This window comes from Nothobranchius furzeri, chromosome 14, assembly GCF_043380555.1.
Source record: "Nothobranchius furzeri strain GRZ-AD chromosome 14, NfurGRZ-RIMD1, whole genome shotgun sequence".
Lineage (NCBI taxonomy): Eukaryota > Metazoa > Chordata > Actinopteri > Cyprinodontiformes > Nothobranchiidae > Nothobranchius > Nothobranchius furzeri.
This window is the reverse complement of record NC_091754.1, coordinates 32,373,934-32,397,361: the sequence shown is the minus strand read 5'-3', so window position 1 is coordinate 32,397,361 and position 23,428 is coordinate 32,373,934. Positions and strand designations below refer to the sequence as shown.

At 44.1% G+C, this 23,428-nt stretch overlaps 1 protein-coding gene across 8 annotated transcripts in view; it reads right to left on the bottom strand.

Annotated features, from left to right (window-relative positions):
• map4k4 (mitogen-activated protein kinase kinase kinase kinase 4) overlaps nucleotides 1–23,428 on the bottom strand; it is a 111,623-nt gene that overhangs the window by 19,387 nt on the left and 68,808 nt on the right. For 5 of the 8 annotated variants that reach the window (XM_015965883.3, XM_015965886.3, XM_015965884.3 and 2 more), the window contains exons 5-16: nucleotides 18,008–18,118; nucleotides 17,836–17,926; nucleotides 11,669–11,799; nucleotides 11,527–11,581; nucleotides 10,992–11,070; nucleotides 10,719–10,894; nucleotides 10,569–10,641; nucleotides 8,292–8,502; nucleotides 7,391–7,552; nucleotides 6,968–7,054; nucleotides 5,712–6,068; nucleotides 4,843–4,998 (exon numbers count right to left, since the gene is read on the bottom strand). In XM_015965883.3, the coding sequence (XP_015821369.1) occupies nucleotides 4,843–4,998; nucleotides 5,712–6,068; nucleotides 6,968–7,054; nucleotides 7,391–7,552; nucleotides 8,292–8,502; nucleotides 10,569–10,641; nucleotides 10,719–10,894; nucleotides 10,992–11,070; nucleotides 11,527–11,581; nucleotides 11,669–11,799; nucleotides 17,836–17,926; nucleotides 18,008–18,118 (1,689 nt within the window). Of the gene's footprint in view, nucleotides 1–4,842; nucleotides 4,999–5,711; nucleotides 6,069–6,967; nucleotides 7,055–7,390; nucleotides 7,553–8,291; nucleotides 8,503–10,568; nucleotides 10,642–10,718; nucleotides 10,895–10,991; nucleotides 11,071–11,526; nucleotides 11,582–11,668; nucleotides 11,800–16,168; nucleotides 16,304–17,835; nucleotides 17,927–18,007; nucleotides 18,119–23,428 lie in introns of those variants that run through there. The other 3 variants (XM_015965885.3, XM_054746630.2, XM_054746628.2) reach the window with 2 other exon arrangements.

Below are 23,428 nucleotides of genomic sequence, written 5' to 3'. Positions count from 1 at the left end.
CTGGAAGCAACTCAAAAGTGTGTCAAGAATCAATCAAACTACAGTGCATTCAACTAATAAAATATACCACTCTAGATAGGAAATAAGAGCCTCACTGGAACAGCTGATTACAATCAAAGAGATATATCAGATGCTGGATTAGGTGCTGTTCAAGAATAAAACTCCAAAGCCCCTAAAGACATCTCATGTTCATGATGTAACAAGACAAGAAATAAAAGCTTACACATTTTATTATTATTATTATTATTATTATACTGTAATTATAATGCACGTGAATAAAATTATCTGCTTAAAAATGAGAAAACATCTCCCACAGAGGAATGTGGGAAAACCTGCTCCAGTTCTAAGAGTCAGGAACACTCCTTGTTAGTAACAGGCAGGAGGATGAGTTGGGAAATAAAATCAAAGCATTAAAATGGATTACCATGCAAGCAAACATGTACACACACACACACACACACACACACACACACACACACACACACACACACACACACACACACACACACACACACAGTAAGGACGAGACACCCACTTCTGACTCAGGTCCGGATAACATCCAGTCATCTGTAAACCTAATTTATTAACTGAAACCTAAAGATATTTTCGATTGAATTAATCAGAGGCTCTCATGAATGGAATTAAACTAAAATAAAATAATCGCATTATTTATTCAACGATTCTTGAGTTTAAACATCATGCTTCCATAACGGATGACGTCATCATACGTGACTCATTTTAGCCAGCTACTGAACAGCTTCTGTAAGATTTAATCTGCAACATGTTCACAACAGGCTGATGTTAATGAACTATGATTATTCATGCAAAGCGGGTTCAATCCCTCGCTGAGATGTGACTATTAAAGCCTGAGTCATTGTGCTGCGTGCGAGTCTGACTGGGTTCCTGTGAATTATAGATGCTTTGAATCACCAGATCACAGTGATTTAATACATCAATACCAGGGAAATATTCTCAAATCCAAACCAGTCGGTTCAGTTTTAATCTCTAGGAGCAGCATTAAAGGCTGTGTTGATTTACCAGCATAGGTGATGGAGAACTCATGATTTTAGATCCAGATAGAAAAGCAAGCAGACCTGGGGGTTTTCTTTTTTATACAAACAGCTCCCCTTCATCCAACGTGCATCAGCTTAACTAGCTATCGAATATTTAGATAAAAATGTGTTGTTTTTATGGTTGCTAAATAAAACTTGATTTGGATGAAAATGCTCGTGTTAAACAATTCTCATGCTTGTGGCCATGAATGCTTCAGTATGAAATAAAATAAATAAATTGGTTTGAGGATTTAATAACTTCCTAGTGCGTTTACACCACAGTCTGTAAACTACAGAGATGTGGGATCAGTAAAAATAAATAAACAACATGTCAGGTGACACATAAATTGCGGTTTTGGAATCATCTGAAAGAGAGAAACTTGGTGAAGAAACAAGATTCAACAAGGATGGAAGGTCAGGCTTCACACAGATCGAGCTGCTTTGGAGTCAAACCACACCATGTTAGATTTACCAGATCTGGTGGTAAATCAACTCCTTTAGGCTGCTGAAAACCATCCATCCATTGTCTGAACTCCCCCAGGGGGCAATTAGGCAGGGTACACCCTGGACAGAGAGCCAGTCCATCGCAGGGCAACACAGAGACACACAGGACAACCAATCACACACACACACACACACACACACACACACACACACACACACACACACACACACACACACACACACCTCAGGACAATTTAGACAGACCAGTCAACCTAACAGTCATGTTTTTGGACTGTGGGAGGAAGCCAGAACCCACGCATGCACAGGGAGAACATGCTAACTCCATGCAGAAAGACCCCAGGCTGGGAAGCGAACCCAGGACCTCCTTGCTGCAAGGTAACAGTTCTAACCACAGCGCCACTGCGCAGCCCACTGCTGAAAACATTTCAGATAATTATAAATAATGATGACACAAGCCAGAACGATACAGGGTCGGATGTTCAGTTCTGATAACCTTCCAAAAATAAAATGTCTTTTAGGTTAAAGGGGACAAATTATGACGGATTTCTAGCAGTTATGATAGTTCTATGGTCAATACAAAACATGTTTATGAAGTAAATCCCTCTCACATTAAGCTATATCAGTAGTTTCATTTTTGACAGGTTCACAAACATCCAGAATGAGCTGTTTCAGGGCTCTGTCACTTAACTCATTCACTGCCACTGACGACTAAAGTCCTCTTTTTTTTTTTTTTTTTTTACTGTGTGGACGTCGGAACGAGCCCCCGCACAGTGAGAACAAACATCGCAGCGCTAAAGCCGATCTTCATCTGCATACGTCACACGTCACATGATCAGGAAGCTGAAAATCCATGTGTTAGGACACGTGTCAGACACAAGGCCCGCGAGAGATTCAAGTGCCTTAAATTAAGTCTATGCTGCTTCAAAGCACACATTGACTATAAACTACATTTCCCATAATGCATGGCGATTGTGTTCCCAGTGCAGTGACTCGCCACTAGGTCGCAGTGTATCCACCTCCGTGTTTAATTAATGCAACAAGTGAAAATAACTGTCCACACGAAAACGGTGAAGGCGCTAGGAATGCTTGGCTCGCATTTCGGTTCTCAGTTTGGTGGCTTGGTTTGGCCAGGAGGGGCGTCTGGAGTGCCGGCCGACGGCCTGTACAGGTCCAGTACCTCGGTGTTCCGATTCTGCTCCTGTTCAAACTTTTCGGTGGGACATGGGTCGGAAGTCAGGTGGTGGTGAAGGGGCTGCTTTGCAGGTGGAGAGTAGGGGAACCGCTAAGAACCGGCTTTGTGGGTGGGGGGACTTTAATGCACATAGTGAGTTGTGGGGGCTTGTCATACTGGTGCAAATGGCAGGGTGTTGGAGGATATGTTGGATGAGTCTGGGTTGGTGGTATTGAATGATGGCAGCCAACTTGCTATGGGGAGTGATCATTGTCCTGTGCTGAGCATCTTTGTTAGGGGTGTGGTGGAGGGGTCTGGCTCGATTACCCTTGGGTTAAATTATAAACGAGCATGTTGGCCCTCATATGAACGGGATTTGGAGGATGCCGACTGTCGGCTGAGAGGGGGAGACAACATCGATGACTGGTATACTGCTGTTTCTGTTTGCGTGCGGTCGGTGGCAGAGGTCCATATTGCCAGGAAGTGAGCACCTGCTGGTCATTCTATGATCCCGTGGTGGTCAGAGGCTTGTAGTCTGGCTATTCAGGATAGGAATAGGGCCTACACGTTGCTTAGGAAACACCCAGTGGAAGCTAACGCAGTTAAGTTCAAGAGGTTGAGGGCAGAGGCTCGAAGGGTTGTGAAGGACGCGAAGAGGGCTGGTTGGCGGGACTTCTGTAGTGGGCTGGGGCCCCTTACATCTGTGCGGTCATTGTGGGGTATGGTCTGCAGAATGTCTGGGGCTGGGGTGCGGCATGGACTTCCTGTGCTTGATATGGGGGGGGGGGGGGGGGGGGGGGCAGTGAGGGATAAGGAGAAGGCTGAAGTGCTGGTTGCACAGTTTCAGAGGGTTCACAGTTTGGCGAATATCTTGGATGATGGCCTTGTTTTTAGACAAGGGTCACTGAGTGGTTTTGCTGGTGATTTGTGGGAAGATGGGGAAGGCCCGAAGGACTTGAACCTTTTTTTGTCATTGGATGGCTGCTGTGCGTTTTGGACACGATACTAGTCCAGGAAGGGATGGTCTGGGCTATCCGCTGTTCCAACATGTGCATGATCTCTTCCTTGAAGAGGCCCTATCCTTGATTAATGCAGTTTGGGAGTCTGGACTGTTGCCCGCAGAATGGCGACATTCTGTGATTGTGCCTTTCCTTTACCCGGGGAAGCCCCCTGGAGCCCCGGATTCTTATAGGCCTATTGCTCTGACCTCCTCAGTGGTTTGTAACGTGATGGAACATATGGTCTCCACACGGTTGGTGTATTTCTCGGAAAAATCAGGCTTTTGCCGATCACAATTCGACAACGGATTATGAAATTACAGATAATGCTCAAAATGCGCGGATTGTTCCTGATGTAAGAGGTGAGTCTACTCTTTGTTTTGTTAGTTTTGGCGTTGACATCATCCTAGCGCGCAACGTTCTGCGACTCTAAAAAAAACAGTAAAGACGCTGAAAAACGCTGACAGTGAAGGGCTTTTCTGATCAGGAAACAGCTGGCAGTGAATGAGTCAAAAAAAAAAAACAAGCTGGAGCTGGCCACACCCATTCATCCCCAGAGTGGCTGCTATAAGCTGAGAAGCTCAGTTATCTGGGAGGGGCTCAGAGTAGAGCCGCTGCTCCTCCAGCAGCAGCTCTCTCTTGCACCAGTGAGGTGGTTCTATTCTACTCTCCCTGACTGTGACATCACAAATGGGGAATTTTTATTTTAGGCATATAATTCCTAAAACCAAACACTGACGGAAAAATGGATAGAGGGTTTTTTACAGAGGCAGTAGAGACTGACTTGGCAGCACAAAAGGATGCAAAAGGTGAGTTCTGCACAACAAGTCTTCTTTAAGAAGAACAATAGTTTGTTTAATTTAATTTGATTCAGACAAAACTAAAAAATGTTGGAAAATACTAAAAATGCACATTAAATTCATCTAACTTCTCTGATAGGTGCAAATAATGACTCGTGGCTTTCCAAAGATTTTCCTCTCACAGGAATTCTTGCATCATGTTGAATTATTCGGCTGTCCACGTTCCCAAATGTCTACAAAAATCATCAATTATGAGCTGCCTTAGAGTTTTAACTTTGTTGTACCCCACAACCCCGTTACACAATAAGCCAGCAGAGAGACTAGAGATGACCAGAGGAGCAGGTTCTGGTTGTTACCTGTGGTTCTACAGGTCGTTGCATGGCAGGAGCCTCAGATGCCGAGTTCCCATTGGGGTGTGAGGACTCAGAGCGCGGCGGCACTGGAGGCTGCTGTGGTTTGGTCTGAGCGGACTGCGGAGAACCCTGGATGTTCTTCCGATACCGTTCATCAGCCTGATGAGGGCAAACAGAGAGGAGCGTTAGCGGCTAGTCCAGATCAGTGTCTGCCAGGACATTAAGAGGACAATGAGGACAGAAGCGTTGGCATGGTAGGATTTGTTAGTTTTCCCCAAACAAAAAGAAAAAAATATAAGTAAACAACGTGGTACAGGCACATCAGAAGGGCATCTCATCAAGAGCAGCCATGTTATTTTCACCAGATTATTTTTGTATTTGTGCCAGAGGGACAACAGAACCACGACTAGCAGGAGTGTCATGCATTTCGGAGAGAGAGAGAGACTGCAAAGATTAGTCTTTAGCATTGTTATATATATATATATTTTATTTTTTTTTAATTCAACAGTTATATTTCATGATACTTTGAAAACTGCCACAAGATTTGAACTTCAAACACAAAGCTGGTTTACTTTAAGCTGAGTGTGTGATGCCGTGACTGGTGCTAACAGTTGGAGAAAGTAGAAACAGAAAGAGTCAGACACACAGAAACCCGATGGAAGCCCTTAGCTGTTGGCCTGCTATCACTGCAGCGAAGTACCTACAGGGTCTGTTAAACGGTCGGGTCTGTGAGTTGTAGAAAAGGTTCTAGTCAACTATCAAGAGTCCAAAACATCAGTTAGCCATCACCATGTCAGCACAGCAGAACCAAAGCAGTGAGATCACACAAGCACAGAGGCATCCTACAGCCAGAGCGACAACATTACGTTCACCTCTCGGACCGACTCAGATTCAGGTGCAGAGCCTTGGAGGTCAGTCACAGGCTGCTCAGGTTCTGGACTTTTTCCCAGGCTGGAAACCGGGCTGTGTCGGACCTTCTCAGAGTCGCCACCCAGAGGCTGTTTTGATGTGTCTGGGTTAGCAGTCTGCAGAGGCTTTGTCTTCTCTGCTTCCAGGTTCTGTGAGGGGTTAGTGCTCTGCTGTTGGGTTGCTTTGCTACTGTCCATGTTCTGGTTCTGGTTCTGGTCCTGGTTCTGCTGTAGAGACAGCAGATAGGCCTGCTCCTGCTGCAGCTGTCTCTGGAGCTTCTGGGCTTGCCGCTGCTCTTCAAGCTCTCGCCATTTGTACTCCTGAGTTGTACCAGAACATTGGGTGTGACCTCTACAACACTTCTATTTACTTTCATGTCTACCAGCCGGACACAGAGGTGGGCGGTAGGGCAAAAGTATCACAATATCCTAAAGTCATCACAAGTTTACGTTGGTTTCTTTTATACATAACAACGCAACCAAACCATCACCTTTATAAATGCAAAGCCCTAAAAAGATAGAGTAGATCTTTCAGGCCCAATGAGCAGCACGATCTAATAGCATCACATCACCCACCCCTCACAGGAAATTTAGATTGAAACTAGCTTAAATGTGTTTCTAATGTGGTGGTGGATGAACAACCACAAACTAACATAGCTGCTTATTTCTAAAACATATAAACTTACAGAGGCTGATGTATAGTTTATTATTCCTAACCCCTTTGGAGCAGAGATGATGTTTTGACTCCTATATGAAGGTGGAAGAGGTCACATCCTTTAATTCTCTGAGAATCTTCTAAACACCCAGAGAAACACATCCTTTTGGAGTGAAAATGTTAAGTAACTGAACAAATCTGTGGGACCTGAGCAGGAATAGGAACCCCTCTCTTCCTGTTGGATGACTGGTTTCCTGATGATGACATCAGCCTCACTGAGGGACCTGTAAACATCCTGACTTCCCCTGAAAACCCTGAGAAAACTTCATGTTTGGACCTCAGCTGGTGATGGCTCCCCTCGGACCTCTAAGAGCCGGAGGAAATCCCAGAAACCTGATTCTAAACTAACTCAGGAGCAAAGAAGGACTCATGAAGCACCAATAAAAGGAGCTGTGTAAACTTAAAACATTTCCACTTGGAATGACTGATGGAAACATCATTAAGGGAAGTAGTTTATACTGTTATGAAGAAGAAAACTGGACACATCGGGGCAGAAAACCCTCACCAGCAGCATGGCCTGTTCATGGAGGAGCTGCTGTTGGAGGATCTCCAAGTGCCTCTGCTCCTCCTCCAGCTGGCGGCGGATATACTCCTGTCAACCAAACACAACTGATGTCAGGTACAGTTTAGATCCTGAGCCGTTTAGGTGGGGATGACTTCTAAAATAGCGCTAGGAGGTCCCACAACATGGCTTTTAGATCATTTTGGGTCAAGTGGTGGTACATTTCCAGCATAAACATGATGCAAGAGACAAAACCTATGTGGATCTGCAGGGGTCCAAATATTGTTTCATGCATGCAAAAGTGCATGAAGTAAAATCAATTATGTTTCACATCTTAGGTGTTTTGTTTCGGTATCTTAACACAAAGTTTCAGTAAAAATTGCTCATCTTGACGATTTTGTCTTCCTTTCCTGTTTGTTTTAGTACCTGCTCCCTGTCGGCCCTCCTCTTCTCTTCCTCCGCCCGCCGGCGCTCCTCCTCCTCTTTGCGCCGCCGCTCCATCTCCTCCACGCGTCTTTTCTCCTCCTGCTCACGCCGGCGCTGCTCGCGTTCCTGCTGCCTCCTCATCTCACGCTCACGCCGTTGTTGCTGAAGCGGAACACAGGAGGTCACACAGATCCTGTCGTCTCATGGATTTGTGTCTTCCTCCTCCCAAGATGCCCACCATAACCCGAACACCACGCTCTCTTCTGAGTCTGCTGCTGCAGGAGCTTAAACTTTGAGGCTTTAAACATGTTGCTGCAGTACTTTTCTTGCAATCTGACAATAAAGCAGCAGCTGCAAAACTAGACTTTTCCTGGATGACTTTTGTGACTTCTCGGCAACCTCCTCTGCTCCTGGGAAGACTCACTGCAGCTCTCCTCCCACAGCGAGCTAAGTGATCTAGCTTTCTCTGCGCAGGACGGTAACAGAACTGTACGGCTGCTGTAAAGGGCCAAAAAGGAGTCCTGCATTATCATGCACAGAAACTAGTGAGAAAACCCACCAAACATGAGTTTGTAGTTTGCAGGAGTGTCTCAGAGATTCTCAGGGAGTTTGACCTGCTTCTAAAACATGCATACATAAAGTTTATTAAATATTCAAGCTTTTCTCTGCATGTTCAAACTTTCAGCAATATCCCGTGATGCTGGAACTAATACATAATTTAGGTATGGGACCATGTGACTTTATTTCAGCCCTAACCCGTCATTCCTTTACTAAAGGGAAGAAACTGGTATTTATTATACAAAAATCAGGATTTCTGGGCATTCATTTCTCATTTAAACTTAATATTAGAGGGAAAAAATGACATTTCTCCTGATGTACATCAGATGGTGCATGAGCTCACCTCCTCTAACCTCCTCCGCTGCTCCTTCTGTTGCTCGATTCGCTTCTGCCTCTCTGCCAGCAGCTGGCGCTTGTACTCCTCCTGCTCACGGAGCTGCTGCTCCTGAAGGAGCTGTTGGCGACGCAGGGCCTCCGAGCGCTCCTTGTTCTCCTGCTGCAGCCGGATGAAGTCACGACGCAAAGTCGACTCCCCGGGCACGTTGACTATGGAGCTAAAGAGTGAAGAGTTAGTTATAACAGAGAGCTAAATGATCAGATTTATAGTTCCTTCATCTAAAAACACTGGCTCATCCCTTTAGTTTGAATGAAGTAAGATTGACACCCTGTGGTCAAATTTGGGTACTGCAGTCCAAGTATCAAAACAAATGAGTGACTCTCTCACTACCGTTGGCTGTTGCCAGTTAGCATTAGAGGATTCTAGATGACATGTGAAGATGAGTCATACACAGTAAGCTACATTTCACTGTTGGTAATTGAAAAAGTAACATGGGATATTTTTTAGAGCCGACCCATTTTTTAAAATTCTTCGTTTGCATTGTTAGATGGTAAATGGCCTGTATTTGATATAGCGCCTTCTAGAGTCCTAGGTTCGCTGGAGTTTTTGACAATTAAAACTGCGCCCACATTTTCTAAGTTAACACATCTCTTTTAACAGCGGTAGTTTCTGCATCCTACTTCAGCCCTCTCCCACCTCCCCCTGCGCTGCAGCCGCAAACTCACTGATGCGCCTGCAGCATTTTCTGCTGCTCTAAACATTAAAATAATTATTTCATTTTCTGTTCCTCACTTCTGATTACTTTCAATCGTGTCTGTTTGTTGCAACCACCAGGTACAAAAACTAACTTGTTTTTATTTGACTATTTTTCTGTCCTGCCTGTTTATTATCTTCCTGCATCTCCTCTCAATCCTAAAGAAAAACTGCTACCTGGGTTCATATATATTCACCTCATGAGTTACCTTTGAACTGCAGTTCTAAAAGATCTACCGACCGCAAAAACAGCGGAGCGCCGCTGCTCGCCGGCCGACTACAACGGGACCGTTTTTGCTGCGGAGTTCGTGCCGGAGCGGAGTGGAGATAGTGGAATTTTGGGGGTGCGTCACCAGAGAACAAAACAGGTGAAGAGCCTCGCTCCGCAGCAGCGAAACGCATCAGGCACAAATAACAGACAGAAAACATGAAAGGAAATAAGCCGACATGAACGATCGCGTGTTCAATTTGTTTTTGAGGTGGTGACACCTGATTTGGCAGTGCTCAGGACGCAGATGTCTGGAGCGCGTTAACGATCAGAGCTTTGCATGCGCAAACTGGTTAAGATTAGGATGGGGGGTGAGGGGAAGGTAAAATTGCAAGAGGGAAAAGGTCACAGTTTGGTTAAATGTCCGCTTTACCGCCGGTGTCGACGCTCTGGCACAGCGCGTTGCCTCCGCCTCCCGACGCAGGGGCTCATCACCTGCTGTCTTATCCGAGGACTGCATCTTGTCAGTCATTATCACGTGACAGCGACTAGTCGATGACAGGCATAAAAAGTCACTACAGAGCCGTCAAAGTCGACTAGTTCATACAACCCCTACTTCTTAGGGGTACAAGAAATAACTTCTGGGTCACTTCTACTGCTCTTTGCTGGCCGATGTCGTATTACACATGCCCGCAGACTTGGCAACCCTGTGAGCTCAAATATGATTGGCTCTGGAAACAGAAAGCAATTATGGATTGCAAACAATGACAATGTCCGTCTTTGGCTTTTTTAAAAGGAGAAAACTAATAAGCTACCAGCCGGCTGAGATGGAAATATGCTTTAGTGTAGCTTTCCTTCCAACGTGGTTATGAGACATTCACCTGTTTAGTGATGATTTCACAAAACATTTCTTACATTGTTTTACCTTTTAGAGCCTTTTTATACTCGTGCATCTTTTTAACTCACATCGTTGTACAGAAGCAGTTTCAAATGAATTAGTTTAGGCAAAACCTAAGACTTTGATACTGACGGTTTTATGCACATTTTACCCTTGTTAATGCAAGTTTAAATCAAATATATGTTTTCTTTTATCTTGCAATTTTAAGACATTCCAAAATCAGGGCAAGTTCCAGTATTTTCACATAAATGCTCGAGTTTCTAAGCTTTTTCCCGGGATTCCACCACCTCCAGCTCTAATCATCGTTTTCATCCACAACCACTCTAATAAACCATGGTAGGAAAAGTGCCCGTAAATATCAAATAAGTCAATTCCAACGGTTTGTTGCTGTAGTCGGTGTTCAAAATGGAACAAGGTTTATCACCTTGGTTCTCCTTCTTGCTCAGATGCTTCTTCCTCCTCTTCTTCACTGCCACTGTATTCATATTCTGTCTCGTCTATGGAAAACAACAACAAACACAACATGATTAGAAAACGGAAGCGCGCCATCAGTGAGGGACCCTTCATGACCAACCTTTCTCTCCCCTCTTCTTCTTGGTTCTGTCAATGTGGTCTTTCAGCTGGATCCGGACCTGCCTCTCGTTGGGCTGGTCCCGAATGAAGGGGTGTTTCAGGAGTTGCTCGGTGGGTGGACGCTGGGTGTAGTTCTTCACCAAACAGCCCTCGATGAAGCTGAAGAACTTCTTGGACCTGTTAGCATTTAGAGTTGGGATGTGAAACATTCACTCTGAGGTGTAACTGGAGAAGTTTTAGGTGGAAACGGAAAAAGTGGAAAACGTTACTGCACCATTTTTTGGACTTAAGTCGAGGTGGGGGGTTCCTGGGAATGAGGAAGAGAGCTCTCATTGGATGCATGTCACACAGGGCTGCAGAGAAACAGAAACCAGCATGTTTGTAGGTTCATTTCCACTTACAAGCTAAAAACATGCTCATAAATGGCAGATTCAACTAATAGTTTGTGCAAAACACACTTTTTCAACAATCTGCTGTCACCAAAATCTCGTAGCCCTCTGGAGGCAGCCGTCGCAGATTTGCAACATTAAAACCTGCCTACCTGGTTACTCCACATACGTATTTCATGAGCATTTTTTAACTCAGAAGTACCCCTGAAGGACTTAGTTGTTCATCCTTTTATCAAAACTTATTTTGTCTGAGAGGGTAAAAACCTTTTTAGCCAAAACATATGTCTAATTTATTTTTGAGGTGATAAATAATACCCAGGACCTGAGCCCATATGGAAACCAAAATATCACAGGAAACGGAAAGCCTGTTCGCTAAACCCTAATAGCCTTTAAAATGAATTATGACAGCTGTGTACTCACGAGGAGCTCCCTCAGCCATCTCAATGGCTGTGATCCCACAAGACCACAAGTCACTCTGAAAGACACACACACACACACACGAGTTGTGTATTTACAACAGGGCTACAAAGGAAGATGTCTATAACCCAGCCACTGTCCTCACCCTGTAGTCGTAGGTGGCATCAGGATTTTCATCACAGGCGATCACCTCTGGAGCCATCCAGTACGGCGTCCCGATGAAAGTGTTCCTCCGACCTACGGTCCTGTCCAGCTGAGCGCTCACACCAAAGTCCACTGAGGAGAAACACAAATCAAAGCCGTCAACATGGTTTCCTTCATGGAGTCTTGAGCGGAGGTAACGATCGTAAAACAGTTATTCGTGGAGATTACTCCGTGTTGCAGAAATCAGTTTGCAAACTCAACATGATATCTGGAGAATTGTGACTCACTTTGCTCAGATCTACTTCATTTCAGAACCTTTCTTCTGACATCTACCAGGTGCACCGGTCTAGAGAATAGCTGTAAAAGATTCCTTTTATCTTTTCGGCTCTTCCCTTCAGGAGTCTCCACAACCAATCATCTGTCTCCATTTAGTCCCATCTCCTGCATCCTCTAACCTCACACTAACTAAAGTCTTGTCCTCTTTCATCACATCCATAAATCTCCTTGTTGGTCTTCCTCTCAGCCTCCTGCCTGGTGACTCCAACCTCAGCAGCCTTCTACCTATGTCATCATTGTCTCTCCTCTGGACATGTCCAAACAGACAGATAAAACTAAACAAAGCTGGGCAGTTGTTAGTCTGGGATGTCTTCTCACCTAGCTTTAAAATGTTTTCTAATTAAGTCCAAAGTGAATAAAGTTCGTTGGAACTAGAACAACATCAAAACAGCTCAGAGACGTCGTTTGTCTGAGGCAAAAGTCCAAAACTTCATGACAATCGCCTCTGCAGCCATTCCATAAGAGATTAGATTACATACAAGCAGTTTGGCTAGGTGTGGGAAACTCGTTTAATCTATACATTTGCAGTGATCTCTGGTAGAAATGAATTCCTTGCTAGCCATATTAGGGGGGAAACACGGCAGGATTTGGAGCCTTTTTTCCTGATATTTGGACATCTCTGATTGGCTAACAACAGTGTGACACTGCTCAGCCACGTTGATGTTTTATCCCCACAAATAACACAAGCCTGAAGGAGTTCTACTGTGTGGTTGAGTTTCTAACGCTAACAGTTAGCTTCTGCTAGCCGAGACGTTCTCTACTGTTTCTAGATGCTTAAACAACAACAGCCTTCCCCGTTGCGAGCCAATGTGGGTGAGTCGAGGCAACTGCTTGAATCTGCTAGATCTGTCAGGCTTTTCTAATCCTAGAGTCTCACCGTCTATTTTCTATCAGACACTATTGCAGGAGATAGGTGTAGAGACTTGTTTCATGTTCAGCCTGCATGACAAACTCAAAGTGACCCATTATAATCGGAAATAATCATTACAAAATGGCTTGTCAGTGAACCACACCTTTATGTCTGTGAGGGCCAGGAGGAAAAGTCAAAAGTCCCATTAGTCCTCACACACTGGTGTTGACCTAGCCCATGGGGAGCAGTGAGCTGCAGTAGTGGCTGTGCTCAGGAACTATTTGGTGGTTTAACCTCCCAATCTGGAGCAGTTTGAAGAAGAAGAAGATGAAGAAGAAGAAAATATCATTTCTATAGCGCCTCTCAAGATAAAAATCACGAGGTGCTTCACAAAATTAAAGTGTAAAAATATAAAAAAGAATTTAGAAAATAGTTAAAAATATATTAAAAATGAGCAAAAAATTGACAATTGTGATAAAAAAATGTTAAGAAAGAGAGAGAGTGAATAGGAAAGAGGGAAATCAGTGGATCCTGAGGAAGCTGGAATAGGTGGGGAGAGCAGAAAAAAGAGAGAGTGGTGAAGAAGGTCATCCAAAAGCCAGCTTGAACAAGTGAGTCTTCAGCTGCTTTTTAAAGGAGACCACTGAGTCCACTGATCTCAGGCTCAGGGGGAGAGAGTTCCAGAGTCTGGGGGCCACAGCAGCAAATGATCTGTCACCTTTGGTCTTTAGCCTGGTGCTGCACAACCAGTAGGCTTTGATCACTGGACCTCAGGGACCTGCTGGGGCTGTAGGGACTAAGAAGATCACCAATGTAAGATGATGATTGTCCATGTACGGCCCTATAGACCAGAACCAGGATCTTGAAATGAACCCTGAAGTTGACTGGCAGCCAATGAAGCTGGAGGAGAAGCGGGGTGATGTGGGTGTGTTTGGAGGACTTGGTCAGAAGCCGAGCACAGGCATTCTGAACCATCTGTAGATGGTTCAGGGAGGTTCTGCTCAGACACGTGAAAAGAGAGTTACAGTAGTCTAAGCGTGAGGAGATGAAGGTGTGGATAACTGTCTCAAGTTCAAAGCGAGACAGAACGGGACTCAGCTTAGCAATGTTCCTGAGATGGAAGAAGGAAGAGCGAACAAGAGAACTGACATGAGAATCCAGGGTGAGAGCTGGGTCAAAGGTCACGCCAAGATTCCTGACAGAGGGTTTGGTGTGGGAAGCAAGCTGACCAAGAGAGTCTCTGACTTTGGGAACCAGCTTGTCTGGGGCACAGATGAGGATCTCAGTCTTATCTTCATTCAGCTGAAGAAAGCTCCCAGCCATCCAGGTTTTGATAGAGTCTAAGCAGGTGTATAACAGCTGCAGCTTAGACATCTCATGGGGCTTAAAGGAGATGTACAGATGGATGTCATCTGCATAAAGATGGTAGGAGATTCCTTTGAAGGAGCTCAGGATGTGCTGAAGAGGAAGCAGATAGAGGAGGAAGAGCAGAGGCCCCAGCACAGAACCTTGTGGGACACCATGGGTAAGAGAGGTGGTGGAGGACCTAAACTTGGAGACGGCCACAGAAAAGGAGCGCTCAGAGAGATAAGAGGAGAACCACACCAGAGCAGATCCTGATAGGCCTACCCAGTCTCTCTACCCAGTTTGCAGCCAAGTGTGAAGCAGCTGGGATGAGAATCAGCACCTCTAAATCCGTGACCATGGTCTTGAGTCGAAGAATGGTAAAATTCCTTCTCAATTCAATTCAAAAATACTTTATTAATCCCAGAGGGAAATTGATTGCTGTAGTAGCTCAGAATAATAATGGTCAGGGATGAGGTCCTGCCTCAAGTGGAGGAGTTTAAGTACCTTGGAGTCTTGTTCACAAGTGAGGGAAAACTGCAGTGTGAGATTGATAGGTGGATTGTTAAAGTTCAAGTCCCATTAGTTGTCACACACACAGGTGTGTGTGCGAAATTTGTTCTCCGCATTTGACCCATCCCCTGGGGGAGTGGTGAGCTGCAGACACAGCCGCGCTCGGGAACTATTTGGTGGTTTAACCCCCCAATCCAACCCTTAATGCTGAGTGTCAAGCAGGGAGGCATTGGGTCTAGGGCTGCAGCTATCGAATATTTTTGTAATCGAGTACTCTATCGAATCTTTTTTTCGATTAATCGAGTACTCTAATAAATTACCCTTTTGTGTTTGTAAACCATTATATCATATATTGATGAGCCAAGATGGCGCCGAGTATGGCTGCCTCGTCGCGAGCTCCACCAAGTTCCAACATTACACGCTCCCTACTGTACATTAATGCCACTGTTTTGCACATACCAACCTCTGTACATTTTATATCTCTTATCTTATTGTTTACTTTATTAATTTGTATACTTAGATTAGCCATTTTTATATTTTACTTGTTTTTACATTACTGTATTTTTGCACAACTCTGTTGCTGTGAAGCTCGCACACAAGAATTTCACTCGCATGTACTGTACCAGTGTACCTGCACATGTGACGTGACAATAAAAGTGATTTGATTTGATATCAAATAGCATGTTATAATTATGAAAGACCTCTTAAAATGAGCAAGCAATTGCCAGTTATTCTTCAAGTTTTATTCAAAATTAGTTTGCAAAACTTCAGCACTTCAACTTTACTTCACAGTAAACAAATGCCTGTGCACAACCTGAGCCGATTTTCCCCTCGTGCGAGAATCTGCTAGCCTGCAAGCCAGACAGAAACTAGGAGGATAACGCTGCGAGCGGCTGCGGCCCAAACAGAACCAGAACCGCTCACGGCGCAAACAGCTCGCCGGCTGTTTCCCTATTAACACACGTCCGTTTTAATTTCCACACTTTTTTCTCACACTAACAAGGATTGCCAAAAGCATGTTTGCTGTGGTTTTGTCAAATTATACTGATCACAAAACATTTATTTACTTTCTTTCGTTTTCCTCCGCCACTCATAAATACCCGTGTCCTCCTGCAGAAACCCCGAGGGACAACAGACGTCAATAACACAATAAAAAGTCCGACGTGTTGTGTAAAAACTGCTATTTTTTAGCACATTTTAAGTCCGACGTGTTGCTAGCAGACGTACGGTGTGAGCTGAAACTGAGTGCTACAAACGAAAAAGTCGCAGAGTCCGCAGAATATATAGAAATACAGGCTAAAATGCATTATCTTGTAGAGGCTCCGAGTCCGCTTGCAGAAGAGACATTTACAGGTGCTGCAGCACGGAGGATGTGGTGTTGTGCTAGGCTAAATCCATTTTACAGTATTTATACTGGACTACGTTTTCCACCTTACGACGTGAAAAATGCTCCCACACCTTTGACATTTTCTGTCTTTTTCGCCCTCCACCGGGGTCTACGTTGTCCGCCATGGCTTAAGAGAAAGTTAAGTTATATTCGCTACTCGCGTGTGCATTCAGTCCAGTGGGCATGTGCGTCACTTATTTCGGTCCGGGTGAAACATGACCCCGGGCGATTGCAAAGCCATGAATTAATTAAATATGAATTAAACGAATCCTCGAGGCAGAGAATTTGACTCGAGGATTTTTTGTACTCGAATTATTCGAGGTCCTCGAGGAATCGTTTCAGCTCTAATTGGGTCCCATTTTTTCAAAGTCTTTGGTATGACCCGACCACGAATCGAACCCCTGATCTCCCAGTCTCAGGGCGGACACTCTACCACTAGGCCACTGAGTAAGGTGCTGCATCTGCAGTGATGCGGGTCTTGTACCGGTCTTTCTTGGTGAAGAGAGAGCTGAGTCAGAAGGCAAAGCTCTCAATTTACCGGTTGATCTACGTTCCTACCCTCACCTATGGTCATGAGCTTAGGATAGTGACCGAAAGAACGAGATCACCGATACAAGCGGCCGAAATGAATTTTCTCCACAGAGTGGCTGGGCCCTCCCTTAGAGATAGGGGATCCAGGAGGGGCTCGGAGTAGATCCGCTGCTCCTCCACATCGAGAGGAGCCAGTTGAGGTGGCTCGGGCGTCTGGTCAGGATGCCTCCTGGATGCCTCCCTGGTGAGGTTTTCCGGGCACGTCCAACCGGGAGAAGACCTAAAGGGAGACCCAGGACACGTTGGAGGGACTATGTCTCTCACCTGGCCACGGAACGCCTTGGGATTCCCCCGGAAGAGCTGGCCCAAGTGGCTGGGGAGAGGAAAGTTTAGGCCTCCCTGCATGCTGCCCCCGATGGATGGATGGATGGATGAACCCCCCAATCTAACCCTTTAATGCTGAGTGTCAAGCAGGGAGGCATATAGTCCCATTTTTTAAGTCTTTGGTAAAACCTGACTGGGATTTGAACTCTTATCTCCCAGTCCCTGGGTGGAAAGTCTACCACTAGGCCACTGAGAGGGTAAGTTGCAGGGTCAGGCCACAGCAGGTGAACTGTTCATATTTTAGGAGCAATCTTTATTTCATTTTCAACGCAGCTACTGGGACCAGAGTCGGTGCGTTTTACCACTGAAGAGAAAATGTTACATGTCTGCCTCGTGTGTGTGACGGATTGTCTGTTCGGCTTGTTTAGACTGAATATCAATTCAAATGAATGAAAATTCAATACTGCAGATGTCATTCTCGTTATTTTAAAGAAATAGGGAAAAATGGTTTATGACAGGATTATTTTATCCTGTTTGTCTAGAGCAACGGAGAGTCTGGTTGAGACAGTCAAACACACCTCTGTCTCTAAGATCAGCTTGGCAGTGACCCCAAACATTGATGAATAACAGTCTAAAGCCTAAATGGTGGCAGGGCATTTTTTAAAATAGGAACTTATTTAAAATGGCATTAATCCCCTTTAATCTGGGCTGCAGTAGGACTAGCTGTTAGTCCATCCGTCCTGCTGAACATAAACTATATTTCTCTAAACTGAGGTTGTTCAGGCAGCTTTCTCCAGTGAGACAGGTGGTGAATGCACCGGTATGCTGGGAGGGAACAGCATAACCACTTATAGATAATCTGTGAGTGCATCCGTGCTCATACCCAGTTTGACTTCTGCGTTTTCAGTCAGCAGCACATTTTGTCCCTTGATGTCACGGTGGATGACGTGGTGAGCGTGTAAGTGAGCTAATCCCTGTGCAGACAAACAAAAATACCTCAATCTCACTGCTTTATTAATGACTTCTCTATGCACTCTGTATCATCTTTAACTCACCCTGAGGATCTCTCTGGAGATGTAGGCGATCCAGTCCTCCTTCAACGAGTTGCCTTTGGTGTTCTTCACCAGATCTGTGATGGAGCCGGCACCACAGAACTCCATCACCAGCTGGAAGACAGAAGGAGTCATCAGAAGACACATAATCCTCCATCATCTGAAAAATATGCTAGAGACGATCTTGTTTTCATTTAGGAGCCACTGAACTAGCTCTGAATGCACGTCTGCCTAATGTTGGGTAGTAAACAACATTTTCTGAAGATCTGGTCATCGTAGATGTCCGGAGCAGTAGAAGGACGATAGGAAAATCACTTGCAACCCATTTACACTGATTGAAACAGGACGACTTTTTGAAAAATGCACTCCTAAGAGGAGCATCTATAAGAGCCTCTGTAGGAGGACAAAGACGTTGGATGACCTCCTGACCACATCTGCAGGATTCATCTCTCAGTTCAGGATGTGGCAGATATAGTTTTATTACTTTTACTTTGTGTTTCTGTAAACTACATTCGAAAAAACACATTTTGCATCAAATCTGTTGTCGAAACTGAAGACAAAATGAGATTTTGTGTGGAGGAATCATTATCAATCAGAATATATTTAGAATACTTACTGATGTTCTAACAGCAGCAGATGGGTGTTTTTTTTATTATTATACGGGGCTATATTATGGAAAATCGACTTTTTGGAGCTTTTTAGCATGTAATGTTGTTGCCTCATGAAAAATACCCCAAACTCGTTTTGGCTGCATTCATGCATTTTCCTGTTTCAGCTGCTAATTTTGAATTTTATTTTGAAATTTCTGGGCCTGATGTATAAATTGTATGTCTCTTCCTGCTCCCGACAACAGACCCTGCTCCCCACCTGGAAGCTAGTCTCTGGTTTGAAACCTGTCTCCCCTGGCCAGCTCAGGATATGTGGCATAGGCGACAAGTCACAGACTTGGTAGTCTAGAGTATCGAGTGCTGGGCTGGATGCTCTTACCACTGGACTAGCATATCCAATACAGCAGAGGTAGGCAGTCCAGGTCCTAGTGCGCCGCTATCCAGCATGTTTTAGCTTCAACACACCTAATTAAAAGGTTGATTCACCTGTTCATCAAGCCTGTTAATCACCTACTGACTAAAATCAGATGTGATGGAACTGGGAAAAAACTAAAACATGCTGGATAGCAGCACTCCAGATTGCCTACCCCTGTGAAACAGTAACCACCTGTCACGTTGAGAGGATGGTTTGGACCCAAAATGCAGTTACCCAGGATGACACGAGGCAGGAGTTGATATAAAGAACAAGTCCTTTATTTTAGGATGTAGTGATGGGACGAACGACACTGGCGCGTCAGCACAGTGTTGACTGCACAAGAGTGAAACCCCGTATCGGTGCGTGTATCGCTTTAAGAAAATATCACGTGACCGACACAGGAAGTGTGTTGTTTGGATGCGCCGCGCCAAATTGTGTTTATAAGGAAACAAACTGTATCGACATGTTGCGGATTTGTTGGATAGAGTTTTGCTGTTGGATTTTGGATTTTTCCTTACCCTCACGCTCACTTTTCTCAGCTGACTTCATGGATCGTTCCAAGAAGTTTTCCCCAGTCTGGAATAATTTTGATCTTTTGACGCCAAAAAAGGTAAATTGTTTTCTCCATTTGGCAACGTTTACTGTTATTTCTGTATTTTAAATGTGTTTGTAGTCTTTCTCTGCTAAGAGGCTTAAATTGTTTTCAGATAAATGAACTATTTATTTTATTGTAGGTGAAGTGTCGGCTCTGCTCCACAGAGCTGTCTTACTCAAATAAGAGCACTTCATCAATGCTGAGGCATTATAGAGCTCGGCATGGCAATGATGAATTGGTAGATACCCCAGGTATGTTGAAATTATCACAAAAAAATCTGAATTGTCAAAAATAGTCTATTACACACAAAAGGCTTTGTGTTACTCTGTGGTATTGCTTGTAAAATCATTTTAATAAGCTTTTAAAGCTTTAAAAAAAGTATTTCCTTTTGGCTTGCAGTTCCTAACAAGCAAGCAGTGGATGAGGGTGTGGTTAACATGATCATCAAAGACTGCCAGACACTCACCATTGTTGAAAATGAGGGATTCAGGGAGCTCCTGCAGCTTATTGCACCCTCATATGTTCTACCAAGCAGGAAGGTATGTTTACGAAATGTTTGCTTTAATTAATCAAGCACTTTCATGGTGTGTGTGTGTGTGTGTGTGTGTGTGTGTGTGTGTGTGTGTGTGTGTGTGTGTGTGTGTGTGTGTGTGTTTATGTAATATTGGTATTACAGTATTGGTATGTTTACTTGTAGGTAGGGATGAGCCGGATACTCGTTTCAGACGAGTATCCGGTACGGATAAAGCATTTTTGACGAATACGAGCATGAAACGAGTAAAACTCGTTAATATCTGTAATCGTGCTGAAGGAAACCCCTCACTGGGTAACCGACTGTCTTCACACTCTGTGATTGGCCAGTCACATAGAGCGCCCGCCCCTCCCTACATCCACGCACACACACAGACAGTAATGGATCTCTCTGTGTTTGCTTCACTGTTGCCCCTACTCGCTCATCCCTACTTGTAGGTCATTAAGGACTTGGTGAGCCAGAAATATGAGGAGGAAAATGAGAAAACAAAAAAGGACCTCCAGAGCATCATTGCTGTTAGTTTAACAGCTGATATGTGGACATCCATTAATATGGAGGCATATCTTGCCGTTACTTGCCACTATGTGGACAAAGAAAGCCATGAACTCTGTTCATCAGTCTTGGGAGTGCAGCATTTCCCTCAGAAACACACTGCAGAAAACATGGCCACAGTTAAAAGGAGCCTCATGGAGGAGTGGGGCATAGCAGGCAAAGTCAGGTGTCTTGTCACTGATGCAGCAGCAAACATGATTGCATGTGCTCGAATGCTACAAGTACGGCAAACCATTTGCATTGCCCATTCCATGGATTTAATTGTAAGAAAATCATGTGATCAAATCTCAACACTAACAGAACTACGCAACAAAGCACGGCAAATTGTGACATACTTTTGATCAAGCACCACGGCCAAGGAAAAGCTCACTCAAATGCAGCAACAGCTGGGAACACCATTGCATAAATTAATAAATGAGGTGCCGACACGATGGAACAGCACCTACCACATGCTGGGGAGATTGACTGAGCAGAAGGAGGCAGTCTGGGTGTCACTGGCCTCATTAAAAAGTGATCTCACTCCACTGACTCCAGAAGAATTTGAAATCATTGAAGAGATGCTCAGGGTGCTTGCTCCTTTTTACCAAGCCACAAGAGAACTCTCTGAGGAAAAAAAGGGTCTCGGGGTCAAAGGTTATTCCATTGATGAGAATAATCCACATTGAGCTTCAACATCAATCTTCAACGGTGACAAAACCCACTGCTAAACAGCTGGCTGAATATCTGTCAAAGCGGCTAACCGAGTCCATCTGCAACATGGAATCGCTCAGTGTGATGTCACTGGCAACATTGTTGGACCCCAGGTTTAAAACTGCTGGCTTTTTTAGTCCACTGAAAGCAACTGAAGCTGTCAAGAGACTGAAGTCAGAGTGTGCTGCTGAAATGAGGAGCCATGAGCCTGACCCAGCAGTAGAGGAGCCTAGCACTTCACATGGATCAGAACACAGTTCAGGTATGAAAACACATTTCTTTGTGAATATTTGTTTATTTCTGTGTAAGTTTGTCATGTGATAGTAAACCAATGATTAACAGACTTATTTCCAATTTATTTGTTAGGACACAATCTCTGGAGACACCTTGATATGGAGGTTGAGGAGAGCAGGATGACCTCTAATACTACAGCCAATTCCATAATTGAAGTCCAACACTACCTGGCTGAAAGAAACACACCAATAACACAAGACCTATTACAATATTGGAAAAATAACCAGAATTTATATCCACACCTTTTTCAACTCGCACTTCAATTCTTATGCACACCATCTTCATCTGTACCCTGTGAAAGGGTGTTTTCTAAGGCAGGGGAACTGGTGTCTAAGAGGAGAAATCGCCTTGGAGCAAACACTGCAGAAACTTTTGTTCCTCAATAAATATGCATAAATGAATCCATATTTAGTCTTTTATTTTGTATGATCTAACACAGAGGTTAACACATTTACATAAGTTAAAACTTTTACTTCTGATTTTTATTAGACACATTCAGAAGATTTAACATGCCAACTCATTGTAGCATTTACACAAAGGTTATAAGCAAATGTTAAACTCCTTGCATAAACAACTTAACTTAACAACAAAGGGCAACAAACAGAAGACACATAAATGAGAGGCAGACAAAGGACACAAGAGGGCACTATGAGACACAAAAGGGGAATCTAGAGAGGGATGGAGGACATCAGGAGACACATGGGGAAAGACACAGACCATGACACCACCTTGCCTAAGATGCAGTTGTAGGCATGTTTTGTCAGAGCAGGCATGGGCGGAGTTTCACTGAAACAACAAATTATTCTCCGGCTATAAATTCAGCCTGACGAAATAACTTGCTGTATTTAAGACGAATGACATCTCAATAGTGCCAACGGTAATATTTTATCATATACTGTGCCTACCTTTGTTCTCAAAGGTTTAAAACAGCATCACCAGTCTGAATAGGTGATTAAAACAGCATTGATCTCCAAATATTCCATAGTGGTTCATGGGAACAACCAAGACATCTCCAACTAATCTCACCTAGTCTTTTGCATAATCTCAAACAGACGCTCTCCTGCATTGTCTCCTTTACATTTTCAGCTGTGAAAGACTCGATAATGAGCATGTTTTAAATGTTTATGGTTAGGGATGCAACGATACCACTTTTTTCCAAACCGATGCGATACTGATAATTGGATCTGAGTACTCGCCAATACCGATTACCAATACCGATACTTCTACCACACAAAAAAATGCAATGATTTGGAATACAGATTTTATTTTCTTCTCTGCTTTCAACAGGAAAAGACTGTGAGGTAGATAAAAAGTAAAATATATGAATGGAAATCATCACAAAACTAAAATATTATGTGAACAGAAATGACAAGTTACAGTGAAGCCATTTTCAAGCAACTGCATTGGTATCGGTTCCTGGTATCGGTTAACTTTTACCGATACCAATACTGGTATCGGTATCGTGCCGATGCCGATACCAGTATCGTATCGGCGCATCCCTATTTATGGTAGGTGATGTTTGATACGTTGATCTAATGATGTGCAGCTCACCCAAACACCTCACACATCGTTTCTTATGTTATCTCGAGAGGTAACATATTAAAACAATAATTTCTTCTTCTTTAAGAAAGCCTACACTAATTGTTTCTCTTCAGAGGCGGTTGGTGAAGAAAATTATTATCGAAAAACCAAAACTTTTGGACATGTGCACAAAGTATGAGGCAGCAGCTGTAAAAAC